Below are 24,256 nucleotides of genomic sequence, written 5' to 3'. Positions count from 1 at the left end.
CAAGGGTATACATAGTCTTCAAAATGAGATGATTCTTATTGTGCCATCTACATGGGGTCCTGCACTCCAACAAAGTTCCCAGAAGATTATTCTTTATTGAAATAAAGCTGGCTCACTGATTTATAATACATAGGATTGCCCACACTATTAGACAGTGAAACAGATTTGGCATGCCCCCTAAATTCTACAGGTGACATTGACACATATAAGAAAAAGCAGAATAGGTTGGCAGCATAGACTGTCGTGTCAGGTTTAGGTTTGAGTTTTGACTCCATTGTTTACTAGGTAAGCAATCTTGGGAAAGTTCTTTAATGTCTGTAAGTCTCAGGTTACATCAGCAGGAAAAAAAAGGCAATTATAATATTACCTACCTCATACAATATTTGAGAGGATTATATAATCAGGTATGTAAAGCAGTAGTAACTACCTGTTACAGATAAAGCACTCAACAATTAATATGTTATTATTATTTATAAGGTTTAATATATTATTTTGCATTATATGCAAATAAACCAGCTTACTTACAATTTTGTAAAAGATTTTTTTCCCTAGAGGTTAAGCATTAAAATTAACTAAAATCTCTAAATACTTATTAAGTTACAAAATAACTAAAACTGTACATTAATTTTTTAAATTTAATTTTTATAAAAACAACTATTATTAAAACCCTCTATGGCATGGTGATAAGGAGCATGGGCTCTAGAATCAGACCTTCTGGATTTTTATATCATCTCTACCATTTCCAAACTACTTGGGCAAGCCCTGAGCTTCCTCTTCCTCATTAGTAAGGTGGGGATTGTAACAGAACCCACTCTTTACATGTGTTGAGTGGATTGAATTCGATGAGACAACCTAAAGCATACAATGCAGTGCAGTGCAGTGCTTAAAATAGAATAAATGCCCAATAAACAGTGCCTGCAAAAAAGGGGAAAAAGTGATAAATATTTTATATATATACACATATATATATGTGTATATATATATGTATATATATATGTGTATATATATGTATATATATGTGTATATATATGTATATATATGTGTATATATGTATATATGTGTATATATATGTATATATATGTGTATATATATGTGTATATATATATGTATATATGTGTATATATATATATGTATATATATATGTGTATATATATATGTATATATATATATGTGTATATATATATGTATATATATATGTGTATATATATATGTATATATATATGTGTATATATATATATAATTGCGTCTTAGGTTTGGGGGTACATGTGAAGAACAAGCAAGATTGTTGCATAGGTACATACATGGCAGATAAATATAACTTTAAATCAACTACTTATTTTATGGAATGTTCTAAAATCTCAATAGTAATAAATATGTATGTGTGTGTGTTTACATATACATATGCATAAATGTATATATATTTGTTTCTGCTTTATTCAACATTATTTCATATATACTTTCACATATACAGTATCAATGCAAATCCATACATATACTTTTCATGTAATGGCTGTTGAGGTATTTCATTGAACTGCTTTTAAAATATTTGGAATTATTTCAAAAGTTCCACTGGTCATGGTGGCTCATGCCGGTAAATCTCAGCTATTAGGGAGGCTGAGGCCAGAGGATCACTTGAGGCTTGGAGTTTGAGACCAGCCTGGGAAACATAGCGAAACCCTATCTTAAATTTTTTTTTTTTTTTTATATGTCAGGCATGGTGGTAGTACCTTAGTCCTAGCTACTTGGGAGGTGGAAGCAGGAGGATTCCTTGAGTCCAGGAGTTTGAGGCTGCAGTAAGCTGTGATTGCAACACTGGACTCCAGCCTGAGTGACAAGAGCGAGACTCTGTCTTTAAAAAATAAATAAACAAAACAACAGAAAAAGTTGCTATTGTGAATAACACTGATAGAAACATGTTTATGAAATTCATCTTATTTTGGGGGAAGGATAATTTTGGGCTGCATTTTTTTAAAGTGTAAATACCAGGTTAAGAGGTATGCAATAGAGACAAGAGGGTTAACTGATAAGATGTAAGAGACACTACCCTACAGACTCTAAACACAGACAAGTTGGATAAAAATAGCAACAAAAAGCCCCATGGTTTCTAAAAAATGCATAGTTGAGCTTGAAAGCAAACAAAGGAAATGTCTAGAGGTTAGTAACAAAGGGGAAAATCACAGCCAGAACAGAGTTGAAGACCAATGACCCATAGATAAATCAGATGTAAGACAAAGTCTGGGGTACTTTTTTTTTCTTTTATAAATTAAGGTAATAAAGTAAAATCACTATTTTAGTATACAGTTCTGCAAGTTTTAAAAATGCATACAGTTGTTTAACAACCATCACAATGAAGATAAAGAACAGTTAAATCATTCTCCCATGCTCCTATGTAGTCAAATCCTTTTTCACTCTCGTGTGGCTTGAGTTTTCATGCCCTACTGAAATGGGTAGTAGGCCACAGATCCAATTTGTAGATAGTGAGCTGGATTTGGGAGTCCTGCAAAAAGAAGTACTAGAAAAACTCTGATCCTTAGCCTGGGAATGTGGTCCTGAAAGCAATAAATCTGTTCTCAGTTGCCGATCCTCCATGAAAAGTCCGCACTGTGCATGGGTGCAGGGTCCACACACATACTACATATATGGCATGGAAAACCAAATCTCAAAAAAATAAAGAGTAAAAACTGGTCTCAAACTGGTAAATTCTGTACGAACACTGTAGAAGCAAACACAAAACTGTCTTGTAGTGGCATTTCTATAACCCAATGTATGTGCAGAATTCTTAGGAAAGAAATTATAACAAAAAACCTCTTAAAGAAGAAATGTATAACAAAAAATTACAAAGTGTACAAGGACTCTGACCACCAAAAGAAACAAAAAGAAGAACAGATTATGTAATGACAGGAAAATGTATTATTTATTTCCATGGAAATTTAATTCAGTAATCTATCACCCTAAAGCTTGATACTCAGCTGAACTATTATGCAAAATGAGGATGAAATAAAGATATCTTTAGGAACTTCAAGATTCCAAGTTACTATGTACAGAACTTCAGTAAAAGAATCACTAAAGGATGCATTCTGTCAAGACAAATTAAAACCAGAAATAAGAGGTATATTGTCATTAAACATGTTGAGCCTACTATTCTAAAAAAGTTTTTCATTTATGCTAATAACCAAGATTGACCTATAATTTTCGTGTATGGTCCTTGTTCATGTATGGTATTAAGTTTATATGAGCCTCATAAAATATGTAGGACATCCAGATAATCACAGTGGATTAATGAAATCTATTTATTACCTTTTCTTTACAGGTTCCACCATAACAGCATAAAATAATGAAACAGAAATAAATCCACAAAGATAAAGAGACTAGGATTAAATAAGGGAAATGCAGGGATCTTCAACTAAGTTATTTTTAAGAGCTAAGGCAAGCCGGGCATGGTGGCTCATGCTTGTAATCCCAGCACTTTGGGAGGTCAAGGTGGGTGGATCACGAGGTCATGAGATTGAGACCATCCTGGCTAACAAGGTGAAGCCCTATCTCTATTAAAAATACAAAACAACTAGTTAGGTGCAGTGGCATACGCCTGTAGTCCCAGCTACTCGGCAGGCTGAGGCAGGAGAATTTCTTGAACCCAAGAGTTGGAGGTTGCAGTGAGCCAAGATCATGCCACTGCACTCTAGCCTGGGTGACAGAGCAAGACTCTGTCTCAAAAAAAAAAAAAAAAAAAAAGGAAAAAGAAAAAAGATCAAAGGCAAATATAGTAAAATATTAAGCTATGACTAAGTTGGGTTATAGGTACATGGTGATTATATTTTTCTTTGTGATTTTCAGTTACGACTAAATATATCCAAATATTAAAAGCACGTGAAAAACAAAGAAGTTAGTTTCAGAAAGTGATAGGTGCTCTAGAAGTGCCTCTGAAACTTGAACATGCATATGAACAACCCGAGGCATTCTAATTAAAATTCAGATTTTGAATCTTTAGATCTGGCATTGGGCCTGAGATTCTGCATTTCTTTTTTTATTGCTGTGTAATAATTGTACATATTGTTGAAGTACATGTGATATTTTGATACATGCATATTATATCATAAACAATATATACAACAAAGTAATAAAGAAACATTTAGCTTTTCTTTATGTTGGGAATGTTCTCTTTCTTCCAAATGTGGTACATATACACAATAAAATATTGTTCAGCCATAAAATAATGACATCCTGTCATTTGCAGCAACATTGATGGAACTGGAGGTCATCATGCTAAGTGAAATAAGCCAAGTGCAAAAAGACAAATACCACACGTTCTCACTCATACATGGGAGCTAAAAAAGTGGATCTCATGGAGGTAGAAGGTAGAATAGTGGTTATCAGAAGGTGAAGGGCAGTAGGGAGGGGGCAAAGAAAAGAGGTTGGTTAATTGGTACAAAAATATAGTCAGAAGGAATAAGATCTAGTGTCCTATAGTACAGTAGGGTAGGTGACTATAGTTAGCAATAATTTATTGTATAGTTCAAAATAGCTAGAAAAGATTTTGCATTTCTAACAACCTCTTAAGTAATGCCAATGCTAGTGGTCCATGGATCACATTCGAATAGCAAGATTTTAAGGGAAATAACATAAGGCAATGTGATACAGAGTGGCAGGGACGGGGGTGGCCTCTTTAGATAAGGTTCTCTTGGAAAACTTCTCTAAGCAGGTGACATTTGTTTTGAGACCTGAATGGCAAACGTCATTTAAAAATCTACAGGAAAGATATTCCAGGTAGAAGGGAAAAGCAAGTGGAAAGGTCCTAAGTTGAGAATAAGTTCTGGCATTTTTTAGAAACAGAAGACCACTGAGGCCTTCTTAAATAGCTCAAGTGTTTCTTCCACATTTCAGGTGTTATTAAGTGAAAAGAGCACTGTGTTTGGAGTCATAAAACTTAGGTTTGGTCTTCATCCCATTAGCTCTGTGGCCTCTGACCTAGTCACAACCTTTCTTAGCTGTGGTTTCCTCATAAATATGGGAATATTAAAAAATAATATCTATCTTCCATGGCTGATGTGCAGACTAAATGAAGTAGGTATGACAAAGCAAATTGTAAATTACAAAATACCATACACATTTAAGTATAATTATTGCCTACATAAAGTGCTATCATGTGATCTGCGGTTGTAGCAGTTTTTTTATAGCAGCTTTTATTGTGTATACCTCTGTCTCTTTAATTTATTTCAGACAGTTATGTGTCAAGTTCTTACAGGCTGAGTTGGCCTTTTTGTTGCTACTCTTCCCCAGCAGTGTGCAACTCTTACTATGCTTCACGTTCTATCTCTGGGTGCCCGGGAAATTTTCTTTGGCTTATTTTGCAAATAAATATTTGCCTCACTCTAGCTCACTGTAGAGTAACTATTTGGGTATTCCAATGTTATTCACATTTTTTGATCAAAAGAGATGGCTTACGATGAGCACTACTTTTGGAAAAAAAAAAAAAAAACTTCGGCTCCATTCAAAGACTTCACAACTGGGTAGTAAGTTTCAGTGGCAATATTCAGGCCTAAAATAAATCTTAGTAGTAGAGTCTAGAGTTTCTCTAATGTATACTGTAGCTAACATAGAATAGATGCTGAATAAATATCTATTTGACAATATAGTCATTAATAAGAGACCATTACTGATCTACTGTCAAAATACAATAATAAGCTAGAAACATCCCATTAGTCACTAAATCTTACCAATTCCATCTCCTAATAGCCCTGTAATCTATCTACTGCCACTGCTACTGCCAGGTTCAGGCCTTTATTTTATGACTGAACTATTGCATTAACTTCATGACTTCAATACGAACTTTGTCCAGTCCAACCTTCTCACTTAAGCCAGAGTGGCTCAATGGATATATAAATCTGATCATGTTACTCTTTTTATTAAAACTCTTCACTGGCTATAGGATAAAGTATTAACTTCTCAGAATGAAATAGAAGGCCCTTTACCATCAGGTCTCTGTTCACTCAGGTTAATCTCCTACTACTTTCCCAAACTCCATAGACTCTTGAACCTGAAAATGTTTTCTTATGCCTTCTTGCTTGTCACATGTCCTCTTCTTTACATGTAATTCCAGTCAACCTCTTCAACTTCAATTCTATTTTTCTTTAAATAACTAGCTCAAGTATCCCCTTTCCTGGACATCTGGGAGTGTAATATGAATCCCAGGCGCTAACTGCATGGGCTATTTATTTCTAGTTTTCTTTATCAGACTTACTTGTCCAAAGTACCTCTTCCTAAGAAGTTCATAATTGTCTCTTTTGTGTGAAAAGTTGAAAGATGCAGTAATGAATATAAAATTCCAACTGCATTATTGTCTCTGGGGTTTCAGGTAACATTTACAACTGGAAATGTAGTTTCCTAGATGGCTGTAAACATATTTTGACATTTTGTTTGATGATAGTGGTGGCAAAATAACATAAACCTGTCTTTAAACATGGACTTCTCTCCATACATTTCACTTTACCACCCTTCAGCCAACCTAGCGATTTTTCAATAATTAGGGACGCTGCAAAAACCAAAGCAAAGGGCTAGAAAGGGTGACAAAATTAGTAAAGATGTCTGTAGTGTGTGTGTGTGTGTGTGTGTGTGTGTCTGTGACTGTTCCAAGAGAAACAGATCAAAGCAAAACCGCCCCAAGGTTTGTGCAACAGAGAACAATCAGCAAAGTAAAAGTGCTTACAGGACGGAAAGAGTAAATTTCACATTGAAACCTCCTCCCAGGGGAAATTAACGTCTGTAGTTTAATCTTTCCTTAATTCAGAGGAGAGTGGAGATAAGAATATGCATAGGGAAAATGGAGAGACGGAAGCGTGGCATTGAGTTGGAGGGGGTAAGAGAATGACAGACAAAGATGAGGTTGACAGATTTAGTAGATACAATATGTGGGGCACACGTAACGAAGAAATGATTCGTTGTTTATGTGAAACTGAAACTTAACTAGGTAGGCATCCTGTATTTCATCTGGCAACTTCCAGGAAAAGAGAAAAAGAGAGTGTTACTCCAATATTCCCGGTTGTGTAAGGAAAACAATCAAAGCTCAGCCTGGGGGTGGGGGGTGAGAGGGAAGAGGCTGCGCGAATACCTACGAATCGTCAAACAGAATCCATTTCCGGTCTGGGGCCCTGGGAAAACGAGAAGAGAGACAATTAAGATAGTCGAATTCAGTCCGCCAGTGTCCCATAATCCTCTTCTCTCGGTTCCTCTTTCCTCGCTCAAGATGGCGCTGCTCGCGATGCATTCTTGGCGTTGGGCGGCCGCGGCGGCTGCTTTCGAAAAGCGCCGACACTCCGCGATTCTGATACGGCCTTTAGTTTCTGTTAGCGGCCCAGGTCTGCAATGGAGGTTACAACTCGGCGCCTTGGTGACTGCTCGAGCCTACCAGGTGAGATGCCATTGACACTGAAAAATAGGGTGAAGGACAAGGGGACCTATAGAGAAAAAGTTGCCCTCGTGACCTCGGGGCAGAGAGAGCACCAAGCAGAAAGTCATGGCTAACACGGAGCAGCAATAAGTGAATGAAATTAACGTCAGTAATTTGAAGAAACGATGAAGAAGAAAACCTTTGGGTTCAGCAAAGGGAAACGGGGCAGGAGGTTCTGGGCAGAGAACACCTGGAGCGCTGGACCCTCTCGTAGTAGTCACGGTTTTTCCCCCACATTAAGAGATGGGGTAGACACCATTCCCAGCCTGCTTATCTTTCTAAATACGAGGAAGACTGGGTTATTTTCACCAATTGGTAATAGAATTTGGGACCCGTTTATCTGTGGTTCAGATTTCACTCAGTTGGAATTAGCAGTTCGGAGAGCACTGTAATGAGAGCAAGCTATCTATAAACAAGTGGTGTCAGTAACTCCCTTGCTGACAGGCGTGCTCCCTGATAGGCCAGAACCATAACTATCTTTCCAAAACATAGACTGCCTTAAATTCGTATATAAATATGATTGTCCTAGATCTGAAAAATACAGTGATGTTCTCTGTGCATAGGTCATTTTGGAAGCCATAGGGATCCTTAACTTATGAATACAGCTATGGTTGTAGTGCCTCTTAATATTTGAGTTCATTATTACCTCTCAGGAACGGTTTTTAAAAAAATTATTGGTACTTAACTGTACTAAAGTATATCTTTTTATTTTCTATGTATTGACAAGAGGTTTGTCATCACTTATTTATCAGTAGCACTTTAAAATATTGTCAGCTTTGTATGAGAAACTACTGCTTACATTTTGATTCTTCATCTACAAATATTTGACGTCTACCTTGTACATAGCCCTGTGCTAGATAATAGGATACTAAGAAAGACATACAGTTGTGCCATCAAGGATTGTACAGTTTAGTTAAGGAGACTGCATCTATGCATTACAAAAATAACTGAAAAACACAATGGTGGGTTAATGAGCAAATGAATAGTATGTGCAGTAAAGGATATAGGCATCCAGAGGAAATAGTGATAATTAAGGACCAGATTATGAGAGTATTTCATGCTGGTGATACAACTGGGAAGACTATTCTGAACAGGGAGAATAGAGAATGACACTAAGCATGTGGAAGCCTGATGGAATGAGATTTATAATTCATTCGGTAGTTATTGAATACCTCTACAGGAACAAACAAAACAAAATATAAGCCCCATCTTTAAAGAACTTAAAATCTAGTCAGAAATATATAAATTAATAGGCAATTAAAATATAGTGGAAATGTCTAATAATGGGGAAGGTACAAGGTATGGGAGAGTACATATGAGGGGCACTAAGTCTAATCTTAAGGTAGGGAAGATTGCCTTGAATAACTGATATCTAAGGCAAGAACTGAAAAATTAGAAGTTTGTCAGTTAAAAAAGGAATAGCATGTGCAAAGGCCCACAGGTCAGAGAGAGCATGGAACTTTTGTAGAACTGCACATAGTTTACACTGTAGTGAGGCATTCAAGATAGGAAATAGCAGAAGATTAGGCTAGAGAAGCAAATCCAGATGATTTTATTAATGTTTTTAAAGTATTTTTGGTTGAAAGTTTGTAACATGTGATCTCTTGGGAATGGTTTTTGTTCTATAGTTCTCCAATAAAGCAGATGAAGTTAAGATAAAATTTGTAGGACTTTCTTAAGCTGGAAGAATGGGGGAAGAGGGAAAAGGAAAAGTTATTAGGAATTTCAGTGGTGGCAATAGCAATACATATTTAGCTTTCTCTCTTTCCAAGAGCATTATGTCCACGACTTCCTTCTTCCACTCTGTCCTTTACATCTTAACCATTTCCTTTGGTTACCATTTCCTCAGTGTGAAAAACAAGGGAAAGATGTTACTTTTGTTTTCTGTTTCTTAAAGGCATGGAACTCTTGCCATCCTTTTTTAAAACGTGAATTTAACAGGGTGAGGAAGGAATGATTATAAAGTTTTCAAAGTAGAAGCTGAGCTAACCTGAGGTACTTGGAAATTCATGACTTGTGATTAAGATTACGAAATAATTATTAAATGTATACTTTAAGGATAATCATTAGTATATAGCATAATAGTAGAGCTGAAAGGAACCTCAGAGCAGTGTTATGAAATAATATTGGTTGGATTAGCACTTTTTAGATGAAATTCAGTAGAATATAAAGAAAATAGCAGTGCTTTTTACATCTTAAGTGTTGTTTTATGCACATTTATGTGTGTGTACACACAAACACATACACACATATATATAATCCCACATGTATGTGATTACTGGAATTCATTGTAAAATGTATTTCTCCCTTGGTATATGCTGGGCTGTGGAATATGGTAGTTCTTTTGGATAGGTACTGTTTTGTTTTCATTTGTTGGTTCTGACCTCATGGACAAAGAATGGGAGCTTTAATTTCTTCCAGTAGCAAATTCCATCTTCCCACTCTTCCACCATTGGCTGCTAATAGTTAAGCAAGTAGATAAAAGTTAAAATACTTTACTCCTGGCTTTCATATTAACTGAAGTAGGAATATAATAATAACACTAGACAAATAATCCTCCTACTCTACTTTTTAGAGGTTCTAGTTTATATTTAAATTTCACAATATAAGATGCATATGAAGAAACTATGGTGATTACTCAACACAATCAAAATGTACTGTAAGAATAAAAAACAGAACTTAGAGGAGAAATAAGGATGTCTTTAAGTGGATTATATCATGGAACTGAAAAGGGTGAGAGGTGATTTAGTGACACTTAAAATACCTTAAGGGGCCTGGCATAGTTGCTCACACCTGTAATCGCAGCACTTTGGGAGGCCGAGGTGGGTAGATCACCTGAGGTCAAGAGTTCGAGACCTGACCAATATCACTATATGTACAAAGTACTGCTATTTTTTTTTTTTTTACACTTAAGATGTAAAAAGCTCTGCTATTTTCTTTTATATTCTACTGAATTTCATCTAAAAAGTGCTAATCCAACCCACTAATATTGTTTCATAACACTGCTTTTAGGTTCCTTTCAGCTTTAATATTACACTATATACTAATGATTATCCTAAGGTGTAAATTCAATAATTATTTTGTAATACCATACTGTCTCCACTAAACATACAAAAAGTAGCTGGGCATGGTGATGTGCACCTGTAATTCCAGCTACTCAGCAGGCTGAGACAGGAGAATTGCTTGAAACCAGGAGGCAGAGGTTGCAGTGAGCTGAGATCATGCCACTGCACTCCAGCCTGGGTAACAAAGTGAGACTCTGTCTCAAAAAATAAAAGTAACTGAAGGGGTTATTTGTAGTTCAGTGATACCTAAACTTACTTGGAACTTTCAGTTATTATATAAAGATGTGGACTTCATTTGCAGGAAGAGGGATTTAATGTGCATATGAGAAATAATTTCTTAAACTAATAGTCTATCTTAGTCTGTTTGGGCTGGTATAACAAAATACCAGAAGCTACATGACTTATAAACAAGAGCAGTTTATTTCTCACAGATTAAGGTGCTGACACATTTAGTGTCTGGTGAGGTCTTGCTCACCAGACAAGCCCTCACTAGACACTTGGTTCATAGGCAGTGGTTTTTAGCTGTGTCCTCACATGGTAGAATAGGCAAGGCAGCTCTTTGGCCTCTCTTATAAGGGGACTGATTCTTTTTATGAGAGCTCAACTCTCCTATCCTAATCACCTCCCAATGGCCACACTTTTTAATACCATCACATTGGTAATTAAATTTCAGTATAGGAATTTTGGGGGGACACAAACCTTAAAAGCATAGTCCTTTTATTAGGAGACCAAGAAAGACTTTTAAAATTTTTAAACCATAATTTACTGTCATTAGAAAAATATTAGCTATTAGGAAGCAGCCAACTTGGTTTTGAGAAGAAAGAGCAAGACATACCAAACCAATTCTTCATGTGAGTGAGTGACAGTCTATCTTGATTTCAATAAGGCTTTTAATTGTCCCCTACATTGTTCTCACCCAGCAAGCTTGGAAGGAATGATATTGAATACTATTAAGAGGGCTTGAGGTAGTAGTAAGCCTTACTGTAAAGAAAATACAGATGACTTAAAGGATTTTTATTTCTAAATGTTAAAAATAATGAATTAACTGTTATACAAAGGGCATAACATGGTATTGTGGAGTGAACACTGGACCAGGACACTTCATCACCTGAGCTCTGTTTGTACTGTTAATTATCTTGGGCAGATAACTTGTTCCTTTGGACATCGTGTTCTGTAAACTAGTAATATTTCACTAGCAGATCTCTAAGGTTTCTTGCAACTCTCTTGTTTCCTCACTGAAATCCTTTAGGACCAACCCTTTGTATATAGTACCTCTACTTTGTGATAGTATTTAGGAGCAACATAGAGTAAGTTTAAGTTCACATGAATTTTTGATGGGACAAATTTGTATTGTTCTTGTCATATTTGTATATCTAAGAGTAGGATTAGAAAAAATGAATTTAATGATGAGTTTAGTATTTGCTAGTGTTGGGAAAATGGAAGTAGTGTGGTAGAAAAAGTAAGATAGGTTCTGAATTCATTTAAGAAGGTAGAAATGGATTCTAAGGGGTGGTGAAGAACAGCAGCAATGCTATAAAAGTTGTAAATAAAGATACACCTTACCTGGGCTGTATATGATAAGGAATGGAAATATAAAGGTCTTTGTCAAAAATGGCACTGGGGCTTGAGAAGAGGAATTCAGGGGATTCCTTATTCAGGGATAGTTGAATAAATAACATTCTCTAAGTCCTTGACACATTGGTTTTAACTAGTTGTTAAGATGATTAGGAAGAGGAGAAAATTTTGTATGTGTTCTAAACTTTCTTTTAGAACGTGAGGCCCTTTGAGAATCTGATAAAAGCCATAGCTTTTCTTCCTAGGAAAATACACATACATATATGCTTCATTTTGCATGCAATTTCAGGGGAATCAGAAACCTATCCCCTCTTGCAGTGAAGAATCCCTGATAAATACAATATTGCTGGCTGGTGGGTTTCGAATGGGGTTTGTGAGTAGCCAGTGGCAAGATAAAGAGCACTTGTCACTGGGCAGGGTGGTAGAAATAGAATGGAAACTTACATCAAAATTTCAGTAAAATGATAAATACAGAATTTAATTATTGTTATACATTTAATATCATTTATTGTTATATTGTTATTGTCAGTGTTATCTTAAAGATTTTGCTTTATCAAAGTATGTTCTTTCCCATATTGTAAAATAAGGTATATAATGAGATAAAATTGCCCATTCTGCATATGATTCTTATGCTTTATATTTTCCCCATTTTAATTATACAAAACCATATCTAATAAAACGTTAAGACAGGTATCTACAGTCTCACATGTTAAATGATTTTTTCTTTTTCCTTTGAATCTCTGTTCTTAAATGTACATAAGTTTTGCATTATTGGGATAATTTTAAATTCTATTTCTTTTTACTTGTGAGCATTTTTTCATTGGTGCTCAATCTTGACCAAAATTAGGTCTTTTAATACTTAGGATTTTAGTAATTTTAACAGGTATACATAGTTACCTGCAAAAGGTGATATTTTTGTTGTTTTGATTTTTTCCTTCCTTTCCTAAAATACATCTCCCTGAAGTCTTCATCTGTGCTCTCTTGACTCCCTTGTAGGATTTGCCACTACTGAATAAAGATACTTTTCAAGTCTTTATTTAATGTCATTTGGTCTTCACAGTAATCCTGTGAGGAAGGTGAACATTTCTTTGTGGTAGCAATGGCCTCTTCTGTCTTTTTCAGTCCCTTAACTTCTGCCCTAGTTTTAGGCCCTTATTACTGTATGCATGGCTTTTCTCTTGGCTTTCAGGTACTTGCCCTTTCATTTCATCCTATACAGCACATCTAGATTATTCTTCCTAAGGCATAACTTTTATCCCATCACTTTCCTGCATAAACTTCAGTGGGCTTTACATCTTAGCCTTAAAAATTTCCACCTAACTACGTTGTTAGCCATATTGTAAACTATTTCTCTACAAATACCTTGTCCCTCCAATTATCCTGTATTGCTCCCTGTTCCTTGGACCATGCGTTTTTTTGTGTCTGTTTTTTCATTTATGCCACATCCTATGCCTGAAATGCCCTCTCTCTAACTCCTGCCTGTTTTTCAAATGTTAGATCAAAGGTCAGTTCATTCCCTTAAACCATTCTTGATAAGCTCATAAGACTTTGTTTTCTCCCTTCTCTGAACTCTTACAACACTATTTCCTACAAGTAGTTATGTATCTTGTGGAGGAGATAAGATTTTATGAGCCTAAAAGGCTAATATATTCTAGACATCTTTTTGTTTTTATCTTCCACAGAGCTAGGCATGATATGTTAAATGTGTAGGCAATCAGAATCTTCTGATTGTGAAATGAATGATTAAACCCTATAACCAAAACAAAAGTGTAACATAATATTTGCTTCACTGCTATACATTTGGAATTGAAAGCTAACTTTCTTCAAGGCAGCCTCATAAGTTTGTCCGTCACATTTCTGTCATTAGGCGTATGGTACCATGATGGAGTAGCATCACTGATTGTTGTCAGTTGTAGTTGAATAACTAAAGTACACCTACTTTTGATCCTAAAATTTTCAAGTTACTTTATTTGTGAGCATCATTTGCTAAGATAAAGTGACTTACAGGATAAAACTCTTTGAGGAATAAGATATAAAAGTTTATTCCTTGTAGAAATTTTAACTGCACACTGTATTTTGACATGTTCATTATTCCTCTGATTAAGTTTTCTTTACAACATCCAGAGAAGAAAGGATATTAGAGTAGGAAAAAACTGCATCCTAAGGGTGTAGTTTCTTAGGTGCTGATGTTTTGGGAGAGCAGCTTTTAAACTTATGCTTTTCAAAGCATATAGAAAAAGAGAAGGTGAGGCTTCAATTTTGGTTTACTTATCAAATTGTTTTTACTGATCTTGAGTAACTTATACTATAAGATCATTGTAATAATATATTCATATTTTTTAGTACATGAATATTTGCTAAGTATGAATTCTTCCTTCAACTACTTTGACTATAGTGACTTAAAAACTCTGCATGTGCACTTGTGCTTGTCTGCTACAGTTGCCATAACACCACAGGTTGGGTGGCTTATACAACAGAAATGTATTTTCTCACAATTCTGGAACCCATGGAGTCCAAAATGAAGATGTTGTTAGAGTTATTTCTTCTGAGGTCTCTCTCCTTATCTTATAGATGGCCATCTTCTACCTCTGTCTTCACATGGTCTTTTCCCCTGTGTGTGTCTGCGTCCTGATATCTTCTTCTTAGAAGTATACTGGTCATATTGGACTAAGGCCCACCCTAATGACCTTGTTGAATTTTAATTACCTCTTTTAAAGGCCCTGTCTCCAAATATAGTCACATTCTGAAGTACTGGAGGTTAGGACTTCAACATATGAATTTGTGGGGGCGGGGAGTACACAATTCAATTTTGCTTAGGATTTCCTTGGCTATTGGGATTCTGTTTTGGTTCCATATGAATTTTAAAATAGTTGTTTCTAGCTCTGTGAACAATGTCAGTGGGAATTTAACAGGAATAGCATTGAATCTATAAATTGCTTTGGGCAGTATGGCCGTTTTGACTATCCTATCCATGACTCTTCTATCCATGAGCATGAAATGTTTTTCCATTTGTTTGTGTTGTCTCTGATTTCTTTGAGCAGTTGTTTGCAATTCTTGCAGAGATCTTTCACCTCCCTAATTAGCTGTATTCCTAGGTATTTTATTTTTTCTGTGGCAATTGTAAATGGGAGTTTGTTCCTGATTGGTGTTTGGCTTGACCATTTTTGGTGTATAGCAATGCTAGTGATTTTTATTTTTATTATTATTTTTTTTGTCTTTTGTTTTGTTTTGTTAGAGCCAGGCTTGCCTCAATGCTAGTGATTTTTGCACACTGATTTTGTGTCCTGAGACTTTGCTGAAGTTGTTTATCAGCTTAAAAAGCTTTTGGGCTGAGACTATGGAGTTTTCTATACAGGATCATGTCATCTGCAAACAGGGATATTTTGACTTCCTCTCCTCCTATTTCAATGCCCTTTATTTCTTTCTCTTGCCTGATTGCCCTGGCCACAACTTCCAATGCTGTGTTGAATAGGATTGGTGAGAGAGGATATCCTTGTCTTGTGCTTGTTGTCAGGGGAATGCTTCCAGCTTTTGCTCATTCAGTATGATGTTGGCTGTGGGTTTGTCACATATGGCTCTTATTATTTTGAGGTATGTTTATTCAATATCTAGTTTATTGAGAGTTTTTAACATGAATAGATGTTGAATTTTATCAAAAGCCTTTTCTGTATCTATTAACATAATCATGTGGTTTTTGTCTTCTGTTTATGTGATGAATCACATTTATTGATTTGTGTATGTTGAACCAACCTTGCGTCCCTGGGATAAAGCCTACTTGATTGTGGTGGATAAGCTTTTTAATATGCTGATGGATTTGGTTTGCCAGTATTTTGTTGAGGACTTTTGCATCATTGTCCATCAAGGATATTGGCCTGAAGGTTTTTTTGGTGTTGTATCTCTGCTAAGTTTTGGTCTGAGGATGATGCTGACCTCATAGAATGAGTTAGGGATGAGTCCCTCCTCCTCAGTTCTTTGGAATAGTTTCAGTAGAAATGGTATTAGCTCTTTGTACATTTGGTAGAATTCAGTGTGAATCTGTCTGGTCATGGGCTTTTTGTGGTTGGTAGGTTATTTATTACTGCCTCAAGTAAAGAACTCATTATTTGTCTGTTCAGGAATTCAATTTCTTTGTAGTTCATGGAGATCCTCCCAAAACCTGAGCAATCACTCCTGCTTGTGAGACATAGAGAGGTAACTGAGATCTGAGATGAACAGCACCCCACCCCAGAGTAAAAAAGTCTTTAATGCATTTATAAAGCTTTCCTGGAAGTATTTCCTGCTTTTTAATGTAACCAGTTTTTAGTTGTTACCTCATTGCAGAATTGGGAGATTCTTTGGACATTGAGTCCCAGTGTTTCCTATTCATTTCAGTGGTTTCTACTCTTTCTATGTAACACACATATTCTGCATATTTGATTCTGCCTATTAAAGAGCTACTTATACTTAGGTTTGTTTTTTCAAAATCAAGTTTTTATATTTAAAAACATTATGATAATAATACAGACTCACTACTGAAAGATTAGAAAATACAGAAAAGCCAAAAAAAGCAGCTATGCTAATAGGTCAGTATAGCCTGTACTTTTAATAATATCAGCTAATATTTTTACAGTGTTTTAGTTTACAAAATGCTTTAAAATTTTACTTTTTCTTAGTTCTACTTATTTATTTAATGGTTTTCACCAGGATCAGAAAAATGATGCCCTGTTGATTAGAGCTCTAATGCCAAATACAGTAGATACTAGCCATATGTAGCTATTTAAATTTCAACTAAAGTCAAATTAAAGATTTAGTAACTTAGTCATACTAGACGTAATTTAAGTGCTCAATAGCCACATGTGGCTAAGTAGCTATTATATTTCACCACACAGAATATTTTTGTCATCACAGAAAGTTCTCTTGGACATAGCCATTCTAGAAAGTAAGTTAAAGTAGGGAGTGACATTATCAAATTTGTTTTAGGACTGTGGTTCTGGGTGCAGTTTGAAGGATAGATTAGAAATAGGCAAGGCTTGGATATAGGGACATCAACTAAGAGAATATTAAAGTAATCTAGGAGAGAAGTGATAAGTGCCTGCACTGCCTGTCATGAGGTAGCGTTGACAAGATTTGTCACCAAGTAGTCTTGTATCATGGAAAGAAGACAGGGTATTGAAGCAGGAGAGTATTACCTTATCTTAGTTATTTTATCTCAGTCTCAGTGCTTTTAGACTATAAAATTGGGTATTTGAATAAAATTTTTCTTACCCATCTGATACGATTTGGCTATGTCCCCACCCAAATCTCATCTTGAATTATAACTTCCACAATTCTCACCTGTTGTGGGAGGTGATTGAATTATGGGGGCAGGTCTTTCTTGTGCTGTTCTCATGATAGTGAATAAGTCTTATGAGATCTGATGGCTTTATAAAGGGGAGTATCCCTGCACAAGCTATCTCTGCCTGCCATCATAAATGTAAGACATGACTTGCTCCTTCTTGTCTTCTGTCATGATTGTGAAGCCTCCTCAGCTATATGGAACTGTAAGTCCATTAAACCTCTTTCTTTTTCCAGTCTCGGGTATGTCTTTATCAGCAGCATTAAAATGGACTAATATGGTCACTTGGAAGTGACTTTGGAACTGGGTACCAGGCAGAGGTTGGAACAGTTTGGAGGGCTCAGAAGAAGACAGGAAAATGTGTGAAAATTTGGAACTCTCTGGAGACTTGTTGAATAACTTTGACCAAAATGCTGATAATGATAATGGACAACGAAATGCAGGTTGAGGTGGTCTCAGATGGAAATGAGGAACTTGTTGGGGACTGGAGCAGAGGCGACACTTCGTATGTTTTAGCAAAGGGACTGGTGGCATTTTGCCCCTGCCCTAGAAACTTGTGGAACTTTGAACTTGAGAGAGATGATTTAGGGTATCTAGTGGAAGAAATTTCTAAGCAGCAAAGCATTCCAGAGGTGACTTGGGTGATATTAAAAGCATTAAGTTTTAATAGGGAAACGGGGTCCTTTGTGCATCTATAATCTTTTGCTTTGATAAATAGCTAGAGTAAATCTGCTTAAACCTATTGTAAAACTCTTTGAAACAAATTCCTAAATGTTACTAGCTTAGAATATTGACATATATGTAAAAACAGTAAAATAAAACTATATTCTGTTTCTAGAGTTTATCACCACCTAATACTCTATATTTACAAAAGGAACATGCTACCAGTCTTTTAACAAACACTTATTGGGCACCTGCCATTTGGCAGACATTCTACTAGGTACTGGGGCTATAGTCATGAATGAGACATAGCCTGACCTCCAGGAAATCACAGTTTAGAGGAGAAAACTGATAGGCAAACCAATAATTTAAGGTGTGGTAAATGCTTTTGTAGAGCGTTGTGCAAGATTTTATGTGAGCCCTGAGGTGAGGAACCACCTTCAGTCCAGGGAGGTGAAGAAAGACTTTGCAGATGAAGAATTTATAGATGAGTATTGAAATCTTGTGGTAGTTGTTGAACGGGTGTACGAATGGGGAAAGGCTAATTTAAAAACACCTTGGGGGGAGATTCTTTGAAAGTATGCAAACATCATAGTTCTTTCTAAATTTTCAGCAGCTAATTTTAGCATGCATCAGTGGATCTTGTCTACAATTATTAGGTGTTTGCCTAATGACAGGTGGCCCTCCATATCCTCCACATCCTTGGATTCAATCAACTGCAGATTAAATTATTTGGAGAAAAAATGATTGTGGCATCTACTAAGTATTTACAGATGTTTATTCCCTTATTCTAAAACAATACAGTCTAACAACTATTTACTTAGCATTTACATTGTATTAGGTACTACAGGTAATCTAGAGATGATTTAAGGTATACAGGAGGATGTTCATAGGTTATATGTAAATACTATGCCATTTTATACAAGGGACTTGAGTATCTGGATTTTGGTATCTACAGGGGTTCCTGGATCCAGTCTCTCACAGATACTGTGGGACAACTGTCTGTTTTTCTGTTTCTCTCATTCTTTCTACATTTGTTAATTTGAATTTTTATGTAGGGAAGAGATATCCCTCCTCTATCATTTAATTGTTTATTTATATAAGGATGGACTCACAGATGTTAGTTATATTCTGTGAGTTAAAATCCAATACATTAATTATGTATTTTGTTGCTCTATTGTTCCATGTTTGGGCCATTGGGAGCTTAGGTTGGACATGCCCTCATCTTTTTTCCAAGCATTTCTTTACTTTTTGACACCACACAATGCTCCAGGTTCATCCTATATTTTCACTGCACTGGTCCTGAAATCAGCCCCTTCTCCAAGAACCCCCCAATAAAAGATACAGATTTTTATTGGAAAATAATATTTAGAAACCAAGATCTGGTTAATAGAGAACTAAATATTTTAAAATATAATGAGTTCTTAAGTTCTGTAAACTACCAATATCCAGTTAAGTGCAATTACTGGCCTTGCGAATGAACTTTGATAAGCTTTACAGTTAACAGTGTTTCACGTAAGACCTATGAGACTGTAATCTAAAAGGAAATGAGAGCATTACCTTTTAAAGTAGTTTTTCATGGAAAAAAATTGGGATTGCTTTATTTGATAAACTCTGTATTTTCAGAAATGTGTGTCTAACTTTTCGTTTGTTACTTCTGATTAAATGACATTGATATAATTTTGTCTGTCATAGATTACTTTTTAAAAATAATTAAGAAATTTACACAATGTAAAATTAACCATTTAAAAATGAACAGCTCAGTGACATTTAGTAAATTCGCAACCTACTGCACCACTACCTCTTATCTAGTTCCAAAATGTTTTCATCATTCCAAAGTAAAACTCCTTATGTGTTGAGCAGATACAAAAGTGACCTTTTCTATCTGGCTTCTTTCACTTAACAGAATGTTTCATAGGTTTATTCACGTTGTAGCATGTATTGATACTTCATTCCTTTTTCTGACTGAATAACACATATATATATATATACCACAGGTTTTTTTTTTTTTTTTTTTTTTTTTTTTTTTTGAGGCGGAGTCATGCTCTGTCACCCAGGCTGGAGTGCACTGGCATGATCTCGGCTCACTGCAACCTCTGCCTCCTGGGTTCAAGCAGTCCTCCCGCCTCAGCCTCCCAAGTAGCTGGGATTACAAGGATGCACTACCACACCTGGCTAATTGTTGTGTTTTCAGTAGAGATGGGGGTTTCACCATGTTGGCCAGGCTGGTCTCGAACTCCTGACTTAAAGCAGTCTGCCCGCCTTGGCCTCCCAAAGTGCTAGGATTACAGGTATGAGCCAGGGTTTCACTATGTTAGCCAGGCTGGTCTCGAACTTCTGGCCTGAAGTGATCTACCTGCCTTGGCCTCCCTAAGTGTTGTGATTACAGGTGTGAGTCACCACATTCAGCCTATACCACAGTTTTTTAACCCGTTCATCTAGTGTGGACACTTGGGCTGTTTTAAACCTTTTGGCTATTTTGGATAGTGCTATTATAAACAAGCATGTTCATGTAGTTTTTTTGAGTGCTTGCTTTTTAATTCTCTTGAGTATATACCTGGGAGCGGAATTGCAGGGTTATATGGTAATTCTTTTTTTCTCTCTTTTCATATTTAGTCCTGCAGGTACATGATGATTCTGTATTTAACTTATTGAGGAGCTGCCAAGTGTTTTCCACAGCAGCTGAACCATTTTGTATCCCTACCAACAATGTATGATGCTTCCAATTTCTCCACATCCCTGACAACACTTTTTTATTTTTTTGAGATGGAGTCTCACTCTGTCACCCATACTGGAGTCCAGTGGCGCAATCTTGGCTCACTGCAAACTCTGCTTACCAGGTTCAAGTGCTTCTCCTGCCTCGGCCTCCTGGGAAGCTGGGATTACAGGCACTCATCACCACGCCCAGCTAATTTAAAAAAAAATTTTTTTTAGTAGAGGTGGGGTTACGCCATGTTGGCCAGGCTGGTCTGAACTCCTGACCTCATGATCTGCCTGCCTCAGCCTCCCAACATGCTGGGATTACAGTCATGGGCCACCACACCCAGTCGTAACACTTCTTATTTTCTGTTTTTTTTTGTTTGTTTGTCATTAGTTTTTAGTATAGCCATCCTAGTGGATGTGAAGTGGTACCTTCTTGTGGTTTTCATTTGCATTTTCCTAATGACAATGATGTTGATAATCGTTTTATATGTTTGGCATTATTAAATTTGAGGTCATGAGGGTTTCCCTCTATGTTTTCATCTGAGAGCTTTATGGTTTTAACTCTATTTAGGTCATTTACCTATTTTGAGTTAATTTTTTAATATGATTTCAGATAGGAGCCCAACTTCATTCTTTTGCACATGGATATCCAGTTGCCCCAGCACCATTTGTTGAAGAGCTTGTGTTTCCTCAGTAGAACGGTCTTGATACCCCTCTAAAAGAATCAATCGACAAGCATATTTCTGGATTCTTCAATTCTATTCTCTTGGTCTAAATATCTGTTGTTGGCTGGATGTGGTGGCTCACGCCTGTAATCCCAGCACTTTGGGAGGCCAAGGCAGGTGGATCACCTGAGGTTGGAAGTTTGAGACCAGCCTGACCAACACAGAGAACTCCTATCTCTACTAAAAATACAAAATTAGCCAGGTGTGGTGGTGCATGCCTGTAATCCCAGCTACTTGGGAGGCTGAGGCAGGATAATCACTTGAACCTGGGAGGCGAAAGTTGCAGTGAGCTGAGATTGTGCCACTGCACTCCAGCCTGGACAACAAGAGTGAGACTCTGTCTCAAAAAATAATAAATAAATAAATATCTGTTGTTATTCAGTAATACACCATTTCAATTATTGTAGCTTTGTGGTAGGCTTTGAAATTGGGAAATGTGAGTCTTCCAATTTTTTTTGCTTTTTCCTCTTTTTTTTCCCCCAAGATCTGCCTCAGAATCTACTTTTTCCTCTTCTTCTTGAATAATTGCTCTGACTGGAACTTCTTTTACAGTACTGAATAGCAGTAATGAAAGCAGTTGTCCATGTCTTCTTCTTGATCTTAAAAGAAACACTTAAGTCTTTCATTATTATGATGTTAGCTGTTGTTTTTACATAAATGCCTTTTATTATTCTAAGGATGTTCTTTAATATTTGTAGTTTCCTAGGGCAAGCATATTTTTGTAAAGGAAAAAGAGGGGAAAAAAGAAAAAAAAATATATATATATATTAGTTTCCTGAGTGTTTTTTGGCACAAAGTGTGTTATGTTTGTCAGGTGCTTTTGCTACATAAATTGAGATAATCATGTATTATTTTTTTCTATCTATTAATGTGAATAATGTGAAATATTATACTGGTTGATTTTCTTATATTAAACCACTCTTGCTTCCTAGAACGAATCCCACTTGGTCATGGTATATAATCCTTTTAATATTACTTCTGGCTTCAGTTTGTTGGCATTTTGTGGAGGATTTTTGCATCTGTATAAGGGATATTGATTTATAGTTTTCTTCTAATGTCTTTATCTGGCTTTGGTATCTGGGTAATGCTAGCCTGATAGACTGAAATGGTAAGTATTCCCTTATTTTCTATTTTTTTGGAAGAGTTCGAGAAGGATTTAATTCATTTCTTCCAATGTTTAGTAGTGAAGCCATCTGTGTTTAGGACTTTTCTTTGGGAATATTTTTTTTTATAGATTCAGTCTCTTGTTCAGATTTTCGATTTCTTCTTGAATTACCATGTAACCCTGCAATTCCACTCCCAAGTATACACCCAATGACTTATATTTTGTAATTTATATTCTAGGAATTCATCCATTTTATCTAGGTTATCTAATTTTGTTGCCATATGGTTATTTATCCTTGTTATTTCCTTTATGGTTGGTAGCAGTGTCCCTACTTTCACTTCTGATTTTAATTATTTGCGTCTTCACTCTTTTTGTCAGTTTCACTGAAGATTTGTCAATTTTGTTGATAGAACAAAAGAACAAACTTTTGGCTTCTTAGATTCTCTCTGTTTTGTTATTCTCTATTTCATTTATCTCACTTGAATCTTAATTATTTTCTTCCCTTTTCCAGTTTGTTGAGATTTTGGGGGTTGGTATTTCTGTTGTTCATTGTATTGTGGTTAAATTTACATAACATGAAATTTACCTCTTTAACTATTTTTAAGTGTACAACTCAGAGACATTAAGTACATTCACATTATTGTGAAACCATCTCCCCAGTCTATGTTCAGAACTTTTCATCTTCCCAAACTGATACTTTGCATTGATTAACTGCTAGCTCCTTATTGTCCCTTTGTCCCAGCCCTTAGCAAACAGAATTCTGCTTTCTGTGTTAATGAATTTTACTATTCCATGTACCTCATATAAGTGGAATATAAATGGTTGGCCTTTTTTGACCAGTGTATTTCACTTAGGTTCCTCCATGTTGTAGCATGTGTCAGAATTTCTTTCCTTTAATAAGGTATGCATTTATACATTTTGTTTATTTATACGTCTGTGAACACTTAGGCTGCCTCCATATTTTGACTTGTGAATAATGCTGCTGTTAACATGGGCATACAAATGTCTGTTGAGTCCTGCTTTCAGTTCTTTTGAATGTATACCCAGAAGTGCAGTGGCTAGATTATATGATAATCTTATCTTTAATTATTCCAGCAACTACCATAGTGTTTTCCACAATCACTGCACCATTTTATATTCTTATAAGCCATACATAGGGGTTCCAATTTTTTCATATCCTTGTTAACTATTGTTATTGTTATTTTCTGGGTTTTTTTTTTTTTTTTTTTTTTTTTGATAATAGCCTTCTTAATGGGCACAAAGTGGTATCTGATTGGGTTTTGGCATAGATTTCTCTAATGGCTTTGAGCATCTATTCATATGCTTATTAACCATTTATATATATTTGGAGATATGTCTATTCAAATCCTTGACCCATTTTTAAATTGAGAAATTTTTTATGTATTTTGCTGTAGGAGTTCTTGATATATTCTGGATATTAATTCATTATCACATATATGATTTTTAAATATTTTCTTCTCTTCCATGGATTATCTTTCTACTTTTTTGACTGTTTCCTTTGATGTGTAGAATATTTTAAGATGGATGTAGTCCCGTTTGTTTACTTTTACCTTTGTTGCCTGTGATTTTGGTATCATATCCAAGAAGTCATTGCCAAATTTAATGTCATGTAGTTTTTCCATATGTTTTCTTCTATAAGTTTTA

At 35.8% G+C, this 24,256-nt stretch overlaps 1 protein-coding gene across 3 annotated transcripts in view; it reads left to right on the top strand.

Annotated features, from left to right (window-relative positions):
- The first annotated feature begins 7,206 nt into the window (after window positions 1–7,206).
- Window positions 7,207–24,256, top strand: part of ABCB7 (ATP binding cassette subfamily B member 7) — a 129,239-nt gene continuing 112,189 nt past the window's right edge. For all 3 annotated transcript variants that reach the window (XM_010347368.3, XM_010347367.3, XM_003936860.3), the window contains exon 1: window positions 7,207–7,405. In XM_010347368.3, the coding sequence (XP_010345670.1) occupies window positions 7,241–7,405 (165 nt within the window). In that variant the 5' untranslated portion in view covers window positions 7,207–7,240. The remainder of the gene's footprint in view (window positions 7,406–24,256) is intronic.

The sequence above is a fragment of the Saimiri boliviensis genome, chromosome X, assembly GCF_048565385.1.
Source record: "Saimiri boliviensis isolate mSaiBol1 chromosome X, mSaiBol1.pri, whole genome shotgun sequence".
Lineage (NCBI taxonomy): Eukaryota > Metazoa > Chordata > Mammalia > Primates > Cebidae > Saimiri > Saimiri boliviensis.
This window is presented reverse-complemented; position numbering and strand designations above follow the sequence as displayed.